This window comes from Cyanistes caeruleus, chromosome 21, assembly GCF_971803275.1.
Source record: "Cyanistes caeruleus chromosome 21, bCyaCae1.hap1.1, whole genome shotgun sequence".
NCBI lineage: Eukaryota > Metazoa > Chordata > Aves > Passeriformes > Paridae > Cyanistes > Cyanistes caeruleus.
Genome location: NC_141721.1, coordinates 6,482,142 through 6,495,644, shown reverse-complemented (window position 1 = coordinate 6,495,644; position 13,503 = coordinate 6,482,142). Strand labels below are relative to the sequence as shown.

The following is a 13,503-nucleotide window of genomic DNA, read 5'->3' as shown; positions in this document are numbered from 1 at the left end:
CTCCCCATCAGCCAATCCGGAGCCGCCCCGCCCGCCCGGCCGCGTCCCGTCGGGCCCCGCGCCAAGATGGCGGCCGGGCGGCGGCGCGGTCGGGGTGAGCCGGGCCCGGCGGGCGGCCCGCGGTGACGGGCGCTGTGCGGGGTCTCTTGGCGCGGTGTGAGGCCTGACGGAGCGGCGGGGCTGCACGCAGTGGATGAGAGGTATGGAGGAAGGGGAGGACGGGCGGGAGGGCCCGCGGGGCTCTCCTGACAGCCTGAGGGCGGGCGGCCTCGTACAGCGTGTGTTTGCTTCACCTTAGTGTCGCTGCGAGCCGGGAGGTGGCCGAGCCCTGCGCGGAACCATGGCCGCCGTGGTGGCCAAGCGCGAGGGGCCGCAGTTCATCAGCGAGGCGGCGGTGCGGGGTAACGCGGCCATCCTGGACTATTGCCGCACCTCGGTGTCCGCCCTGTCGGGCGCCACGGCCGGGATCCTCGGCCTCACCGGCCTGCACGGCTTCATCTTCTACTTCCTGGCCTCCGTCCTGCTCTCTGTGCTGCTGGTGCTGAAAGCCGGGCGGCGGTGGAACAAGTACTTCAAGTCGCGGAGGCCGCTGTTCACGGGGGGGCTCGTGGGAGGGCTCTTTACCTACGTCCTGTTTTGGACTTTCCTGTACGGAATGGTTCACGTGTACTGAGCAGCTCCGGGCGAACGGAGCGGGAGGACTGTTGCCAGAAGTCACTACACAATAGCTCAGCTCACCTTCCAAACTGTTGTCCGTGGCTCGTGTCGTTGATGCTGTTGGTAAATTATGTCCAAGTACAAATTAATCAGTAGCGCTGTTCTAATTAAACTGAATGTGAAGCACCGCTTGGATGCCTCCTGTATTTGTTTCTTTGTTAAGAGATAATTTCTGTCCCTAAGAGCAGGCACAGCTGTGGGGTTTGGTTCATATAATCCCTTGCATCCTTTGTGTTTTGGATACACACACCAATTACAATCCTTTCTGGATGTGCTGCATGTTCCTACACACAAATATTGAAGCAGTAACACAGCACTCTGAAATAATTAAATTATTTTAAAATAATTCTGCTGACACAAGAAAATAATTAGTGGATGTAAAGGTTTGGTACAGAAATGTGCATGCAAACATCTTCCATGCCATCAGTCAATGATACTGTCACAGGTGCTTGTCACTAGTCTCCAGAAAAGCCACAAAAGGGGATAATTCCATCACCCACCATCCAGATAATGCATTTCCTATAGCCCTGTTCCTGCAAAAATAAGTGATTAATTGATTTGCTTACATCAGTGTATCACCAAGAGAAGGTGGTGTGACCTAAAAAAACACGGAGCACTCTTGGGGAGCGTTGGCCTGAAGTGACACATTTTATTGCTGAACATGAAACACAAGGAGCAAAAAAAAAAAAAAGTCAAAGTCAAGAAACTCCTGAGAAGGAATCTGGTTATGTTTTATTAACAGCAGGGGTTGTAGGAGTTGCATTACAGTCTAAAGAAAGGAAACATTCTAGGGGATCTGGGAGGCCTGAAGATTTAGATTCAGGAAATAGCTTTGGTCCTCACAAGAGGATGTTTTGGCAAGTTAAAACAATGGTTTCAGCAGAGCACAGTCAGCTTTGCACGTTAGGAGGAGCTGCTTGGTGACCAGGAGTTCTGCCAGGCCCTGATGTCACGCAGGGGGTGCACCATGTGTTTCACCATCTAGAAATTACTCAACTCCAATTAAACCCTGACAGTCAAAAGCCTGGGCTGCTGTGGTGGTAACTCTTGTGCACTTCCCCATGTGGTGACTTGTGTTTGCCTTGAGGAAAAACTTGTGACATGGAGAGAAGGTTTTGGATGAGATAGAGCACCAGAGATACATGGTTTATCCTAAATGAACTCCACTGCTTTAATTCTATTTTCTAGTCCCATTTTTGGCTCAAAACACAGAAGCAGAGGGGGGGAACTAGACTGGGTGGAGTTTGCTGCCAGTGACTGGGTTCAGAGTTTGCCACTGCTAACAGAGGTGCATTTTAATTTAGGATGAACCTGTACCTCAGAGTAACAACCTTAAAGAAGTTAAAGCAGAAGTGGGTGCAGCTGCTGGTGCCATTTGTGCGTTCCATGGCAGCAGCTCCCTGATGCCACCCTCAGATGCTGCAGCAGGAGCCCTTTAACTTTTGGTATTGAAAGGGTGCACAGAAACATTTACTCTTCATTAGGACAACTCCCAGTCAGGGGTAATGGGGCATCACTTACAGAACACAATGATATTCCTTAAGCCCTTTTCTGAGATTAGTTATATCCCCACATGAGGATAAATGGACCAAATGGGCTGCAGGGAGACTGATTCTGCTGAGAAAAGCACTTGTATTTCCAGGAGGTTACTGCTGTTGAAGTAGCAGGCAGATGTCTTCTGACTCTCCCTGGTGTTGGTGTATTTGGAGGAAGCTGGCACAGCCTGTGTCCCTGGCAGAGCTGCCCCTTCAGTCTGCAGCACAGCCCAGGGTGCTGTGAGAAACAGAAGCACTGAGTCCCCATCCAGATCTGCCCACCAAATCAGGAAGAGATGCAGGAAGGACAATCCTGAGCAAATGAAACCAGGCACTGAAGCAAGGAGGCAGAACCTGTGCAGGTGCTTCCAGGGCCACGTTGCTTCTCAGTGCATTAACCCCCATAAGAGTGACTGTGCTCCCCTGCCTCAGGCCCTGCAGGATCACAGCCCCTTCCCCAGCTCCAAGAGCTGCTCCAGTGCCACATTTTCCTGCACTTCTTGAGCAGAGCAGTCCTGCTGCTTCACACCTGATGTCACATCACCCAGGCAGGAGCTGGAGGCAGTAGCTGCCAAGACAGCAGAGCAGGAAACAGGTTGGATTTCAGCTTCAGCCCTTCCCAAAGTAAAGCACAGCCACAAAACAATACTGGCTATTGGCATAAGTACAGATGTATCTATCAGTGGATATAAAAACATTCATTTGGTGCCTTTGTCCTTTTATAAAAAATCCTTTTATAAATCCATAGTGACAACACACTGTTGCAAGCTCAGGATACCAGAGAAATCTCAGGGAGGAAAGGCAGTCTTCAGAGGAGGTTTTTTTCCTCTGGGAATCCTGATCATGGTAGGGCTGATCTGGGCTATGTCCACCTCCCAGTGCTGGTGTGATGCCACACCTGTGTGGATTTCCTGGAGCACGAGTCCAGCTGGCAGAGCCTCGCTGTGCCTAGAGCCCACCGAGCTGGTCCGGGCTCTGATTCCCATTCAGCGTAGGGCTCGACAAGGACTTCCTGGAGCTGCACCTGGGGAAACAAACACAGTGACAGGATGAGCAGGGTTTGTTTCAGGAGGCAAAAATGTTCCCAGCTAGGCCTGTCTCACCCCAAAGGCCCCTCCACACAGTGAAAGCTCCAGATCTCAGTTTCATGAGGCTCTTGGAGCTGCCCCAATTTCGGTCATTAGGGACCAACGGCACAAGGTCATTGCCAGTCCAACCGTGACACAGCAGCTGCCTTTGCTCCCCAGCTCACTGCAGCAAGGAGTTACAGAAGAAGCCAATAACTTGGCCAAAATCATTTGGAAAAAATATATTTCTCTGGAACTGTGTTCCCGTATCTTCTATTTATATCACTCTTAACAAAAAGCTGTGATTTTTAAAGCCAGGCTCACTTACTTGACTTCCTCATACTTTTTGCCTCTATAAAAGTTACTCTTCTTGATCAAATACAGCAGCACCAGGTCACAAAAGAAAGCTCCCTGCAAAGGGAAAAAACTTGTATTTTATCTTTGAAACAGAAGTGTTCCAATCTCGTTAGAAATGAACATTAATTGAAGAATAATTTGTAGAAGCAGTGTTCTCCTTCATTCTCCATACATTTTCCAGGGTATGTATATATTACATTATATATAATATTATATATATATAATATATATATATATAGTTATATATATTACCCCACTCTGTGGGGGTGTTTAGACAAGCAGGTTTATTAACAAATGCTTTTAAGACAGGACACACTGGCTGAGTAGTGCAGATTCTGCTGGAGAAGATTTAATCACCCCATCCCATTTTCATCCCATTTGGGATCTGGGTCCCAATATGTTAATTTAAGACAAAACATTCACTTACAGCTCCCATGAGTGCCAGCCCCGAGCTGATATTGATAATGGTGGGAATGATGTTAAATTTCCCTGCCTGGAAGAAGAAAGGTCACGAAGTCACCCCTGAGAGAACAACCCACAAAATAAACTCGAGGGTGTGGTACTATCCTGGGGAAGCTGCAGCTGCCCCTGGGTGTGTCTTGTCCCCAGACACAACCACGGGGGATTTGCAGTGAACTATCTTGAAGGCTGAAGGTCTGTGTCTCAGATCTGGCTGTCCCTGGCTGCATTTCTGAGCTTGCATCATCCCTGGATTATGCTTCTTTTCTCTCTGCAGTGCTTGCACATGGAAAACAAGTCTCTGGGGCACATTTATTTCTGTTGGTATTTACCTGAGCCTGGTTTTAAGTAGAGGAGGTGCAGGCTCGGCTGCACTCCAGGTGATCTCTCTTACATGGGGTTAGCTCCACATGGATGGTTGGGAAAAGCCTTTTCCTACAACAAGCCCCAGAGTCTGTCCTCACCTCACAGCTGCCTCCTCCCACTTCCTTTCTCTCCAGGCTCTGGTACATTCTGGCCTGGGCCCTCACCTTGCCATTCACCATCACATCGAAGCGGATTCCATACGCTTTAATGAGCGTCCGGTAGTCGAATCCCTCAGCATCCCGGTAATACTTGGCAAACCTGGAATACAACAATGCTGGGTTTAATTCCACCTGCCCCTCTGAATTCTCTCACCCCTTCAAAGTGATCTGTTCTCTTATCAAAGCCAGCTTTAGCCTGCCAGGAGCACTCTCTCCCTCCTCTGCAGCACTCTGTGCTTGGCTGTAGCAGTGTCTGGCACAGGCTGGTGCCACTCCACTGCCAACCTCCAGCACCTGCAAGTCCAAGCAGCTCAGCCCAGCTGTGGTACTGCATTGTACTCTCCTCTGTACCCACCTGAAGTTGTACCCAGAAGAGATGGATGTTTCTGCAGACTTGTTATCCAGCCGGCTAAAAGAATAGTGAGGATTACATTCAGAAGGGGCTTTATCAAGATCACAGTTCCATTCAATCTGAATTCCTATCACACCACCCTTAAAAGAGAGAGACAGGTTGAGTTGTTTAAGCTTAGTTCAGTTAAAGTGTCTTCAAATTTGTCAGACCCCTGGGCAGGTTTTCCCCAGGGACAAGAAACAGCTGCACTTTTGGTCACAGACAAGGGGGCACACTCCTGCCTGGGCTGAGTTCAGGTGTGTGATATTAATCCCAGTATTACTCTACAATCCCACTTCTCCCTGTGCTGGTATCCTGAGGTTTCTCATCCCAGGACATTGATTTCATTCCACACTTCAGTGGGGAAGATGATCTTTTATGCAGGGTACAGTTCCAAAGTTGGATTTAAACCAATGGTGCAGTAATGTTGAAATTAAACAAAGAATCTCTGCTGGCAGAGCAGCAGTTTGGGCAGCCCTGAACAGAAGATAACTGACCCAACCAGCCCTTTTACAGGACCCCCATTCCCTGAGGATAGGATAAATGGGACCAGCTTGACTTTAAGCACTGGCAGCTCTGCAATGCAGCCTGGACAGGAGGCAGCTGCCTGGGCAGTGACCCCTCACAGCCTCCCAGGGAGCACTGAGCCAGCTGGGAAGACCCACAAATTCCAGGTGCACTCCTACCTCCAAGGCCATTTCCTGGAAGTTGCCCCCAGCCCAGCGGACGATGTTCCCCAGCACGAAGATGGGGCAGTAGGGATGCTCCTGGCTGTACCGACAGGTCTTCAGGTAGGACTCGTTGTCCGTTGCCAGCACATTCATCCTAAAAGTAGGAAAAAGGGAAATCCAACTTGGCTACCTCTTTTCTTGCCTTCACAGCCTGCACCAGGGCTAGAGACAAGAGGCTTCTCCAGCACCCTCTGTGCACACCACCCTTGTCACCCTGGCCTGGGGAAAGCAGCCTGTCCCCACAGAAATGACCTCCTGACCAGGGAAGGACTTGGCCAGCTGAATCTGGGCTCAAGAAAGGACTCACACAGAGCAGAGCTGCCAGACTGTTCCAGGGTCACCTGTTTTTCTCAAGGAAAAACAGAAGAATTCTAGAAATGCCTATCTGAGCTCAGGACAAGAGCCAGAACATGCACATTTCTACGCTGCTTTAGTTTGCTCACATTGCAGCAGCAAAGACAAACAAATATTTTTAAATTTGCACTTTTTGCCAGCCTTGCCCAAGCACTTAGTTTTTATGGAGGAGGAGGAATATGTGTTGAGCAGGAGCAGCTCAGGAACCTGTGGTACTTACTTGGAGAACTTAAACTTGGGGAAGCGAATGGAGTTCTTGATGTAAACAGTGAAGTTTTCTGCGCTGCCCAGCAGTGGTTTCCTAGAAGAGAAGGGTTTGTTCTCTTTGTCCCCTGCCCACATGAAATCTTGAATTGCCATTTGAGAAGCAGCTTCATCCAATAGGTTGGATGGCGCCAGGCCAGCTGTGCCTTCCCCCACAGTGCCAGCAAGGGGTTGGTGAGGAGCGTGCAGGTTCAGGGGACACCCCGAGACCTGGGAACAGCCAGGGAGAGAAGCAGGGGGAGCAGAAGGCCAGGATTGCCAGGGGAGCCTTGCAGAGCCCCTCCTGCACTGAGCAGCCAACATTCGAGCAAGCAGCCAAGCAGAGGGGACACAGGAGCTGCCCTGGGTGACACACAAGCCAACCAACTCAAGCTTGGAAACAAGACACATACTTGGGCTTGTATCTTTTCTCCACTGGGCACCAGGCCAGTACCTCACAAGTCCCTCTGGTGCTGCCCCTGTCTTTCAAACAACGGCCAGTCTTAACCCCTGCGAGCAAACATCACAGAAAAGGTCACACTGAGCAGTCACCTCCTCTCCTTGCCTACAGGGCACATGAAAATAGAGGATTTTCCCTCTCCTCCCTTCCCTGCTGTGAAAGGCCCTCTCAGCTGGAACAAACACCCTCTTGTTGTGCCTCTGAGCAGCCTGGGGTTCCCTGGCCCAGGCACCACAGAGCTGTAGGCAAGGCAGGGACCTTAATAAAAGAGAGGAAAGAAAAGAAAGGCCTTGGTGCTGTCTGTAATCAGAGTTCTGGGGTCTGTGACCAGGCTGAGGCCTCTGGAGGACACCAGACACAGCACAGACAGGGACACTTCCATTACCATTGCCGGCCACCACTGCTTCCCCTTCCAAGCAGTCCGTGTCCTTGTCACACAGGGCATCGGGAATGCTGGCACTCTGCAAAGGGAGAAAGGACACAAGTGAGTGTGACAGGACACCAGAGCCAGAGGGGTGAGAGAACACAGCTGACATGGGTGAACTCTCTGTGTGAGCACTAAAACCACACAGCTGAAGTGGTAACTGGGGGGTCATGCAAACATATCCCACCACCAGGAGCACCAGGATTCAGCCACACTGTCCCAGTTTTGGGTTCTGCTTAGTCTGGGGAGGGTCAGACTGAGAAAAAACCAACATCAGTATTCACCAAAACCAGGCAGGAGGGCACTTTACTTTAAGATAACCCTACCTTGGATCTAAGCCATAAAGTTCTCTGGCCCAAATCTGCCCTGTCCTGGCTGCATGGCCAGCAGAGGACAGCAGTGCCCTGACCAATCCAGCTGTGACATGGAAATCCATCTGCTTCATGGACACAGCACTCCCTGCACAGCCAGAGACCTCCTCCCCCAGCCTCCAGCCCATTCCAAACATCTCCACAGAGGATATTCCACATGACACAAAGAACTCGTGCCTTTGGCCTTCAGGGCATGTTCTGGAAGGTGCTGAGCACCCACCCTGTGTCTGGAAGGGGATGAGAGCCTGAATGTTCAGCACTTTCCAGGATGGGGCTCTTAAAAATCTCCTCTCCCCATAACTACCCTGAGTCACATCGAAGCTGTTTTCCCAGGGCCTTTTCTAACCCTGAGAATCACTGCTTGGTCTCATGGCCAGCTGGGCAGAAACTCAACACCACCTAAAGTCAGGAAGGCTCTACATGATCAATGCCTCTGGAAATTAAGACAGCTGAGCCTCCCAGGTTTACAGTAATTTCCCAACTGAGCTATTTACACTACAGGAAAAAAACACTTGTCTTTCATCCTTCCTTTCTTTGTTGCTCCAGAAGTGTCCTCTGTCCTTACCCCCGGTTTTGCAGGGGTCTGGGGGTCAAGGGGCTCAATTCTTCCTACCTCAGGACACATGGCTTGTCTCTGGTTTGGGGTCACAATCAGATTTGTCATGACAAAGAAGACGCTTTCACCCTGCAATAAATAGAGAGTTAGAAAACTTGGTTTACTTTTAAAGGACTGGTAATAAGGAGCATGAAGCTCTCTTCTGAAGACAACAACCCCCTCTCTCCACAGCTTTTCAGGCTGAGACACAACATCACCCTTTGTGTGGATATTTGTTTGGAGGAATTCCCTCATACTGTGGATGCACACACAACCACAAGAGCCAGCCCACGGTCCTGCGGGGAGGCAGAGCACCCCCGGCATCTCAAATAACAAACAACAGAAAACCCCTTCCAGCATCACTTCCTTGTATCCCAGCTCCTGTTAATTCACAGGGAAGATCTGGATAGATCACTTCAGCACCCACACGGGGTGATGCCAACCTGGGGAGGGATGACATAGTCTGCAACGTCCCACAGCCTCTCCCCCAGCTCCGAGGTGTTGGTGAAGGCCACCCCTTTCAGCTTGGTGATGACAGAGCTCTGGAGGGATGTGTCTGTGTCCTGGTAGCCTTTCTTGACCACAAACACCCACCTGTGTGAACACAGCAGTTAGTTGGGGTGGTCAGGGAAGGAGTCAGACAGAGAAACTCACACCAAGGTCAAATCAAAACATGCCAGTGACACCAAACCCTCTGCAACTGCTACTTGTCAACAGTGGAGAAATGTGTAATAACAGGTCATGAGGTAAAAAACCAAAGCCTCCATCTGTGCTACACTCAGCATCCTCAGAGAGGGAACAGAAGAGCAGGGTTGTGTCTTTCTCAAGATGAAAAACACTGGAGGCTTTTGCAGGTTGCAGGGCAGAGTGTGGCTGGCTTCACAAGCACAGGACTCTCACTTCAGCAGGCAGCCACAGACCACGGCTGGGGACACGGAAACCCTGCAGGTGAGTTGGGTGTTCCTGACAGAAACCTGCTGGATATTCCCAGCTGGATACAGGGTCCTTTGTAAGCCAGGGTGATGGGAACAACCTGGCTGCACCCTGGGAGAGCTGCCTTGCTGAACAGCCCAGGGAAAGGCTTTGCTTCCTTCTCTCCACTGAAAGCAGCAGGAGTTTCATTTCACTGGGTGAAAACCTCTGGCTCAAAATAAATTCTTCCAGCTCCCCTACAATACTGCTAAAATCACCTGCCAGGACAATAAATCACCCTTGAGGAAGCTGAGGATGCTAGGGCAGGTTGAGAGAGGGAAAGAGGCTGAATCTGTGGCACAGCTCCTGTTTTCAAGGGAGGGGAAGGGGCTGAGCAGCACTGGAGGCACACAGTCCTCCTGCCACGTGTGCCAAACCTGCACATTAACATTCCCCACCCTGAGAAGTTTCCTGCTTTCCCCTTTTCCCCAAGAACATTGATTTTCTCTCCCAGGAGGGCTCAGAAACAGTGAATTTTCCTTGCATTTTCCGCAGCGAATCATGGAATAAATGGCAGCTGCATCTAAGAAATAGTTCAGAAGGGTTTGATGATCCCCACCCCAAGCCAGCCTCGGAGCAGGGACATGCTTCTGTAAGCCCCAGCCACAAAGGAGTCACTGCAGGGACCATCAGGGACAGTGACAGGGTTTGCAGATGCCAAAGGAGGAAATCAACCCTTCCCTGTCCATGCTGTATCTCTCTTAGCCCTCAGCAATGTTATTCACAGGATTCCTCCCTCAGCCACTCTGTGCCAGACTGCTGAGGCTTCACTGGTGCTCTGCTCCCTGGAGCAGGCTCTGGGACTGCACAGCTTTCTATAAATACACCCAGCACGTAAAAATGACTCTGCTATATTTAATCACTGGAAACACGAGGTGTGAGAAAGGTGAAGGGACCCAGAAGCACAGACAGTGAGGGGACAGAGCAAGGTGTCACAACCTGAAAAGCTTCAGAAACTCAAGAATCAACAGCACAGGCTGGATAATTCCAGCTCTGAGCCTGCAGGGACGATCCCTGTGCCCATTACACACCAGTGTGACCAGTCTGCTGCAGAACTGGGCCTTTCCCAAGCTATTCCTGAGCCAAGCTGCCCTGCTCTGAAATGAATGCAAAGCAGCCGACATTCCCGCTGCCTCAGCCCCCACAAGCCTGGCTGCTGCTCCCACTCCAGCAAAGAAATCTCTCACTTTCTGCTTGCTTCCTTCTCATCTAGACCTGAGCAGTTCATGATGCTGTGCAGAGAATGCAGGTGTGCCCCAAGGCTCAGTGCTGTGGCTGTTAATGCTCATTTTCCTGAGGAGTCAAGTGGTAGGGTTTGGCACCATTCCCACAAAATATAGAAATAAAGGCATAAATAATGTAGTACAGAGCCATAGTCACTGGGTCTATTTTTAACCCAACCTTAATCTGAAAGGTAGAGCTGAATCTAGCCATCCCTAGCAGATGAAAAATCAGATATAACCTATTAGACATTACAAAATGCAGCTGTATAAACATGTCTGATTATCTGCACTGAAATCAGGAGGCACGGCAGGCTGTCACTGTATGCAGAGTACCCTAATTTATCTTTATCACAGCAAAATCCATCTTCATCACAGCAAAATCCATCTTTATCACAGCAAAACATGAAGAAGACTGTGATTCTTACCCCACCAGGTAAGCCAGGATGGAGAGCTGCACCACTCGGTAGAGGACCCCAACCTTCTTGTTCTTTGCAATGACGTATTTCTCCGTTTTATAATCGAAAAGAGACAGAAATAAAGCCTTCCAAGCCACCTGCCCCATGCTCCCAGCTCGCTTGGTGGCTGGAGCAGGCACAGCTCGCACCACCCACACTTGCAGAGCGTGGAAACCTGACACACCAGCCTTGATCCCTCCCTCAGCTGCTCTCCGGCAGCAGCTCAGTCACAATCCAGCAGCTGCACTAAGACACATCCTTCCTGAGCTGCTTTCCAGCTGATTCATCCCTTGGGAAAGCCCCTCTCCCCCCTCAGTTTTACCCCCAGGTTTCATTCTCTCCCCACACAAAATGTTTAGAATGAAATATGTTTTAGTATAAAACCGTGTTCACACATTCACAGAATGTGCTGAGCTGGAAGGGACCCACAAGAATCCAGTCCAGTCCCACTCTTAGCCCCACACAGGTACCCCAAAAATCCCACCCTGTGCCTGGGAGTGTTGGCAAATGCTCCTGGAGCTCTGTCAGGCTGTGCCCATTCCCTGGGGAGCCTGTTTCCCCCTCTGGAAGAACCTTTCCTGATACCCAACCTGACCCTCCCTGACACAGCTGCAGCCATCCCCTCAGGTCCTGTCACTGGTCACCAGAGAGCAGAGCTCAGCTGCAGCATCCAAGGGGACACAGCTACAGTCTCTCACCATTTCTTAATGATTTAAGCCTTTCTTCAGCCTTTACAGGATGACACCACATTGGATTAAATTTTTGATTTCTTTTGTATGAGCGAAGAGAGCCAGGGTCCTCAACAGTCAACCAAAATACCTGCCTGGTTCCCACACCTTCACACCAGAGCCCAAATTAAGAAACTTATGAGTAAATTCTGCATGTGCCTAAGGATAAATCAATGCTTTCCAGGAGCTGGACTTGAGGAAGCAAGCACAGGTAACAGAGAGGATGAGCATTCTGGGTTTGTTTCAGGAAGCAATGTGGGCAAGAGGTTCCCAGCCAAACCTGTCTCATCTTACCCCAAATGCCCCTCCATGCAGCAAAAGCTCCAGATTTGAGTTTCATGAGGCTTCTAGAGCTGCTTCAATTCCATCCTGGGTCTTGAGGGACCAACAGCTCAAGGCCAGTGGCAGTCCAGTGACACAGCAGCTGCCTTTGCTCCCCAGCTCACAGCAGCAAGGAATTACAGAGGGATCCAGCAACTGCTAAATTAATTTCAAGAAATACAATTTCCTGTAATTTACCTCTGTTTGCCATTAACAATTACCGTGCTCCTGTATCTCCTTTTATTTCTATTAGGCTGAAAAATAAAGCCAGTGCCCTGCACAAATCCCTTCCCTGAGAAAATCATTCTCAAGATGTCAGGCTTTATGAAAATTTTATCCTTCATCCTCCTTAAATTCCATATCAAATTTAAAGAGATGGACCTGGTTTTTAATGAAGTTGCTCCAAATCACAAGAGAATCACAACCAGAGTCATAAGGAATGAAACACTCCTTTTATCACTCATCCCAGAGCCATCCCTAGAGTTCCTCTGCAAAGGGAAAGAAACCTTTCCCCAGCACCTGCAAACTAGAGCACCAACCTGCCTGTGACAAAACTAGAACACAAACCACCTTGTAACCTGGTGGCTGCCAGAGCAGCTCTGCCCTGAGCCTTTGTAGTTATTTTCCAGGTCAATTAATCTGAGAAAGGATTTATACTGCCAATTAATCTGAGAAAGGTTTAAAAAAAAGCTCCTTAGAGCAAGAAGTATTCTGCTCCAGGTATGGCCTGAAGGTATAAACCACTTTTGATCACTGAAATGCAACTAAAAAAAAGAATATAAAACTGATACTTTCTTGTGGTTTTGGAGGCATCAAGTAGAGGCACAGGTTCAATAGCGTTTTTGGAATAAAAAGTTTCCATTTGTATCAAATCTGCCTCAGAATACTGCTCAGCACAAGCTATATTTTTCCTGACAATGCTGTTGCTGCAAAAATTTAGTTTGTACTGAACTGCAAAAACAATTTAGCTGGGACTTTGTGGCATGCTCTTACCAGTGTTTTTGTATCACCTGGTTTTCACAACCTTGTTGGTTTTTTTTCTTTGCCTGGAAATCAAGTCTACTGCTGGGTTTGTTAAAGTGTGTGTGGATGTTCAAACAAAAGCAGTTTCGTTCATAGCAGGGGACTAAATAACCCAACGAGGTCTAATTGTCATCATTTAAAGATGCAAATAATGTAGTCTCTTAGTTCTTCTCGAGGGACAGAGGCTCAGTCATCACTGAATGGTATTTTTCTTTTTGAGTTCCACATCTTGAATTTCTCATGAAAACAAAAAAAGCCCCAGTCCTGTTCCATTCCCACAAGGGCTCTTTGCTCAGTCTGGGACTTCTCCCAGGCAGGATTTCTCCTCCAGGATTGAAACTCCTCCTTTCTTTCCTTTCAATTCCTGCCATGTCACACCTGTATTTAATTCCTCACACTGCTGACATTGATTCCCTTCTCATAATTCACACATATAGTACACATATCCCTGCCTGCTCAGACTCATCCTCATCTACTTTCCCTCCACCTGTCAGTCTGGAGCTGATCTCAGCCACCTGAAGGGGCTGTGAAAATTCAATTTTCAACCTCTACC

General features: G+C 49.3%; 2 protein-coding genes across 5 annotated transcripts; one reads left to right on the top strand and one right to left on the bottom strand.

Annotated features, from left to right (window-relative positions):
* Window positions 1-43: 43 nt before the first annotated feature.
* On the top strand, window positions 44-845 carry EMC6 (ER membrane protein complex subunit 6). Its single transcript, XM_086859712.1, has 2 exons — window positions 44-200; window positions 299-845. The coding sequence occupies exon 2, from the start codon at window positions 341-343 to the stop codon at window positions 671-673; it is 333 nt and encodes a 110-aa protein (XP_086715838.1). The 5' UTR covers window positions 44-200; window positions 299-340; the 3' UTR covers window positions 674-845.
* Window positions 846-1,346: 501 nt separating this feature from the next.
* Window positions 1,347-11,126, bottom strand: P2RX5 (purinergic receptor P2X 5). Of its 4 annotated transcripts, none has more exons than XM_023939297.2 (12): window positions 10,849-11,126; window positions 8,672-8,822; window positions 8,247-8,318; window positions 7,224-7,299; window positions 6,792-6,888; window positions 6,356-6,436; window positions 5,737-5,875; window positions 5,015-5,151; window positions 4,666-4,759; window positions 4,104-4,169; window positions 3,648-3,730; window positions 1,347-3,276 (listed from the first exon to the last, which is right to left on the bottom strand). In XM_023939297.2, the coding sequence occupies exons 1-12, from the start codon at window positions 10,983-10,985 to the stop codon at window positions 3,201-3,203; spliced, it is 1,209 nt and encodes a 402-aa protein (XP_023795065.2). In that variant the 5' UTR covers window positions 10,986-11,126; the 3' UTR covers window positions 1,347-3,200. The 4 variants fall into 4 exon arrangements, with proteins under 4 accessions (XP_023795065.2, XP_023795063.2, XP_023795062.2 ...); XM_023939295.2 differs by having other exon boundaries at window positions 4,600-4,759; window positions 10,849-11,103; XM_023939294.2 differs by having other exon boundaries at window positions 4,600-4,759; window positions 8,199-8,318; window positions 10,849-11,091.
* Window positions 11,127-13,503: the final 2,377 nt, after the last annotated feature.

Coding starts and splice junctions, on each gene's coding strand:
- EMC6 (XM_086859712.1), top strand. CDS start 341: ATGGCCGCCGTGGTGGCCAAGCGCGAGGGGCCGCAGTTCATCAGCGAG.
- P2RX5 (XM_023939294.2), bottom strand. CDS start 10,985: ATGGGGCAGGTGGCTTGGAAGGCTTTATTTCTGTCTCTTTTCGATTAT. Junction 6,889..7,223: donor AGCAGTGGTGGCCGGCAATG/GTAATGGAAGTG, acceptor GTTTGCTCGCAG/GGGTTAAGACTGGCCGTTGT. Junction 3,277..3,647: donor AAAAAGTATGAGGAAGTCAA/GTAAGTGAGCCT, acceptor TTGTTTCCCCAG/GTGCAGCTCCAGGAAGTCCT.